Consider the following 4,717-nt stretch of genomic DNA (forward strand, 5'->3'; position numbering starts at 1 on the left):
TTAAAAAGAGTTTGAGAAGAGTTGTAAAACCTGAATTTGAAAAACTAGGTCAAGTAATATTTGGTCCAATTTTTTAGGACATTCTAGCAAAAAATTCCAATTGAGAATTAAAAATTTATATTTATGAGACATAAGATTAAAAAGTTTACTAATCTATGCTTTTTCAAAACCTAGAAATCGAGCAAACAACTCCAAAAAGTGAAGTTGTAAAATTTAACTTTAAAAAGTATTCTTCTTGGAATTAAAATCAGAAAATCATTAAATCAAAATGAAAAGTTACTCAAAGAAAGAGAAAAAAAAAATTCAGGAATGAAGACTTTTTGTGCCGTCCACCCTTCCCTCATCTCTTTGGTGATTGACCTATAATAATTAAGCTTAATATTAAAAAATGCTGTTGAATTTGTTGTCCTTAATCACAGCTTTAGACGTCTTTATTGATTTGTCTGTTTGTGATAAGATATATTTGTTCAATTTTTATTTTATTTGATTTATTCATTTGACCAAAATAATTATTAGTCCTGATGATTTTAAATCTTATCTCACTTAAGCCACTTTGAACTAAAAAAGAACAGAAAAGAAAAACATTACATCTGTGTACACTTTTATAAAACTTGTTTAAAAGAATAGTTGCTCATTGTTTTTAATTCAACCAAATTGGTTTATCTTTTCCACTCAAATTGTAATTAGCCCCAAATGGTCTACACTTTATTTTTCTTAAAATATTCCTTGAGATTCTGAACTGCCACTTGGCTGGTATTCTAGAGAATAAGTTTCATTTGTTATGTTCCATATTTTTTTATGGCTAATTTCGTAAGGATCAAGATTTTGACAAAGGTAAGGTTTCTAAGTCAACAACTTCAATAAAATCAATAACTGCTGTACTACGAAATCATCACAAGACTGCATTCTAATTACACTGTCATGTAATGTAAATGGAACAGAAATTGCTGCACACTAAATGTTTATACAAAGATGGTACATACAGATACAAATGACTATCCTAAAAATGATAATTACATAGATATGTCTCAGCATACGAATCGAGTAATCGGGTAAATGATGTTCGAACACTGATATCTTCCTTGTTTAACGGTTCGAACTAGACATGTAAATCAATTTCACAGATTCACATCAGTTCACATAACTACTTCCAGTTCTGTTAACTTTCTACCTTTTCATCATGTTCTTCTTTGGTCTCTTTTGCTACTTCTTCCACCTTGATTTCTCCTGATATGGTAGAACTTTAGTTAAGTTGGTCTTGGTTGTTTCTTTGCACTTCAACTGTTGTTTCTTCTGGAATGGCTGCCTTATCCTTTGAACAAGTAGAAATGGATTCCTTTGCATCATCTTGAAGTTGAACCTCCTCTTCCCCTTTTGTTCCCTCCAAACTTTGATTCTCCTTTCTTGCATTTTCAGAACCCTCACTAGCCTGCTCTGTTTCAGCAAGCTTCTCGCATTCGTCGCCATCAATACCCCGTCCCTCTTCAGCCACTTCGATGGGGGTGGGGATAGTCTCATCTTTCACATTCTCCTCTTTCAATTTACTATTTTCATCATTTCCCTCCACGTAGATTTTTTTCACCTTGCCATCAACTTCGGTCTCATTTTCCTTATGAACTCCTTTCTCCTCGAAACCGTCTGGGACAACATCTGCCTCTTTATTATCATCCTTTCTCGAAAGAGGTTGTTTTCGTGTTCGTTTCTTAGGCCGTTCAATTTGAGGTGAAGGGGGAGCTGCCTTGGCCTTCTCACTAATTCTAGCTGATCTTCTAGGTGTTTCACCAGTACCCCAATCAAACTCAGAAGATGCTGGATTACCAGGGTGTGATTTTAGATACTGATCCAGCTGCCTTTTGCTATGAATCTCCTCCCCTGTAGGAGCTATGAAGATGATTTCATTTTTCTTAGTGATCCCATCTAACTTGGGCAAAAACTGCACATAAACTAAGATTTTCTCACCTCATTTTATCTCAACTTAATAAAAACTCATTAACATCAATCAAATCATCTTCATCAACGATTGACCCTTCGCATCCTCGTTATAATTAACCTAAGTACCCAACAGAGGCTGCATACTAATAAGGACTCCCAATTAGAAAGAACTACCATTCACTCAAAACAAAGGATAAATAACTACAGTTAAGAAAACAACCATCAAAGATAAAAAGAAAATGTAAATAATAGAAAATCGACATAGAGATTTACGTGGTTAATTAACAGTGTGTTAGCTAATTCTACGAATAAAGGGAGAGAGCAGTTTATTATTAGAGAGAAAATATCATATTATAGTTTCAGAGAGATGCCTCTAGAGTTAAAAGAGAATTTATGCAGCACATTCCTCTAAAATTTAGGGCAAAAATCGTAAATAATGTAAATGACATAAATACGAACACAACTGCCCCAAAACCTCACTAAGGCATATCACTCCTGAACCCCGATTCACTGACCAGACAGCGAGATCCCGTGTTTGGTCGTTCATGGCGCCAGATAAAGGATTCAGGACATTCCAACAATATAAAACAAAGTATGATGATAAAGAAAAGAGACAGAACCAACACCAACTTCCACCAAAATCCCAAAAAGATAACTGGCTGATGAGTACTAAACAAAAAAAGAGAGTTTCAATAGAATCTACACAGAAAACACACACACACACAAACCCCTAACACCAAAGCACAAGAGTTATAGAACTGTGCTTAATTCCAAGGATACCCATTAGCCCTAACCTCCATATAAGTGCAATCAAGCTTTATATCCTAACACAGAAATGCCACCAAATTCACCGCACAACAAGTGGGCAAAGGGAAGTTTAAAGGAGAGACAAAAATGTAAGACAGAAAAAAGAATATGGGGGAGACCTTTTTGTTCCAACCAGGAGGAGCAGGCAATTCCACGAACAAAACATCCTCTTTAGACCCCTGTTTTTCCCATGTGCTCGCCATGTTCTGCAACTTCCCAAATCAAGTGAGAATCAAGAAGCTCATAAAAAAGTAGCGAAAAAGAAGAGGGAAAAAAGAGAGATGCTCACTAAAGAAGAAAAAGGGGGCAAAAGACAGAGCTCTCGCCGTCTCTCACTCTCTGTGTTACAACCAAAAGCTATCTGTTGTGGATAATTGATGAGAAATTACGAACCTGTGGCGCCTGAAGAACAACAAAAGAGGCTTTTGGGGTCGGAATTTGGGACCCATTTAAGCTGTTGGGTGGATGGATCAACAAATTCTTCTTTATCGTTCCCATTTTTCTCTCTTGCTCGCACCATCGAGACAAGGACAGACAGAGAGAGAGAGAGAGCGCCAGAGCGGCTGTATTTGGGTTTCGTTTTTCTGTTGGTGTTCTTGGAAGCATGACGGCATTATGGTTGAGCGACACGTGTCTTCTTTTGGACACAGTCGGATAATCAAATGGATGCACAAGTATAATATGAGAAATCTCGTTACATAGTTGAACCGACGTCGTTTTGTCCTCTTATTTTTATTTGTTTTATTTGTTTTTTTTGTTTTATTTGTTTTATTTGTTTTTTTGTTTTTTTGTTTTTTTTTTTTTTTTTGTGTTGGTTAGTTGTTGAACAATTTCAATAGAAAAGGCATGGTTGTTAATTAGGGGGAATATTAGAGAGAATTTAACATTATCCCGAAAGATAATCGATTACTATTTAAGGTGGTAGCAATTTTAAGAATAATAACTAAGTGTATAATAACATTTTTAAAAAATTACAAATATAGTAAAATCTATCAATGATAGACTTTTACTGTTGATAGACTTGTATGGTCTATTAGCGACAGACCACCAATGATTTGATCTATCATTGATAGACCATGAGAGTTTATCAATGATGTCTATCAATGATAAAAGTTGATCGTTGATAGACTTTGTTATATTTGCAATTTTTAAAAATGTTGCTATATATGCTAATATTTTGAATATGATTGCTGTATTTGCAACTTTCCCTATTATTTAAAGATGAAAAAAAAAATAGAGATGAAGGGTGTGTTTGGATTACATTTTTAAGTATTTAATTTAAAAAATAAATCATTTTATAAGAAATTGAGGTATTTGGCAACCACTCAAGATAACTTTTCAAGTGTATTTTAATCTGTTTTTATATAAAATGTTTAATTAAAAATGATTTTTTTGAAAAATATTTTTTACTTAAGTCAATCCAAACGGACTTGAAATTTACGATTTTTTAGTTCAAGGAGGAGTGAGGACAAGAAACATACACTTGAAACAAGCTCATACTAACAAGTGAAAGTGAGTTTTTTTTTAAGCAAAAACTGAAAATGAGTTAGTGTCACATTTATTGTATCAAATTACATATGAAAGTAATTCTTGGTTTACTTCCATATGCATTTGTTACAAGTATGTAATTGAAGACATGTTTGGAATAACTCTAAAGGTTTGTTTGGGGTATTAAATTGAGATAGAATATCTGAAGTTCATATGTTTGGTTTGGAGGTGCATAGTTGAGTTCATATGCCAGGAGTATTCGATACAGTTTTTCTTACTCTAAAATAATATGTTTTTATGATGACTATTTTTGTTTTGAAACATTTTTATTCAAAAATTCTACCCATAATTTGTTTGAATAAAATGTAGTATGATTTTTTTAAGTATACATATATTATTGATAATCCCAAAATATAATCTAGTGTTTAATTTTAGAACTTTCATTCCAAACATTCTTTTTAAATAAAAACAATCATTTTACAAATTTGAT

General features: G+C 33.2%; 1 protein-coding gene across 2 annotated transcripts; it reads right to left on the reverse strand.

Moving 5' to 3' along the window:
- Positions 1-840: 840 nt before the first annotated feature.
- Positions 841-3,322, reverse strand: LOC120071840 (methyl-CpG-binding domain-containing protein 11-like). Of its 2 annotated transcripts, none has more exons than XM_039024233.2 (3): positions 3,029-3,322; positions 2,859-2,945; positions 841-1,933 (listed from the first exon to the last, which is right to left on the reverse strand). In XM_039024233.2, the coding sequence occupies exons 2-3, from the start codon at positions 2,940-2,942 to the stop codon at positions 1,244-1,246; spliced, it is 774 nt and encodes a 257-aa protein (XP_038880161.1). In that variant the 5' UTR covers positions 2,943-2,945; positions 3,029-3,322; the 3' UTR covers positions 841-1,243. The 2 variants fall into 2 exon arrangements, with proteins under 2 accessions (XP_038880161.1, XP_038880160.1); XM_039024232.2 differs by having other exon boundaries at positions 3,133-3,320.
- Between the last annotated feature and the right edge of the window lie 1,395 nt (positions 3,323-4,717).

Source organism: Benincasa hispida, chromosome 2, assembly GCF_027475165.1.
Source record: "Benincasa hispida cultivar pf3 chromosome 2, pf3_genome.v1.1, whole genome shotgun sequence".
NCBI classification, from domain to species: domain Eukaryota; kingdom Viridiplantae; phylum Streptophyta; class Magnoliopsida; order Cucurbitales; family Cucurbitaceae; genus Benincasa; species Benincasa hispida.

Excerpts from the sequence above, each read along its gene's own strand:
- LOC120071840 (XM_039024232.2), bottom strand. The coding sequence starts at position 3,237 with ATGGGAACGATAAAGAAGAATTTGTTGATCCATCCACCCAACAGCTTA. Across the intron at positions 2,946-3,132 it reads TTGTTCTTCAGGCGCCACAG|AACATGGCGAGCACATGGGA; the intron begins GTTCGTAATTTC and ends GGGAAGTTGCAG. Across the intron at positions 1,934-2,858 it reads CTCCTGGTTGGAACAAAAAG|TTTTTGCCCAAGTTAGATGG; the intron begins GTCTCCCCCATA and ends GTTTATGTGCAG.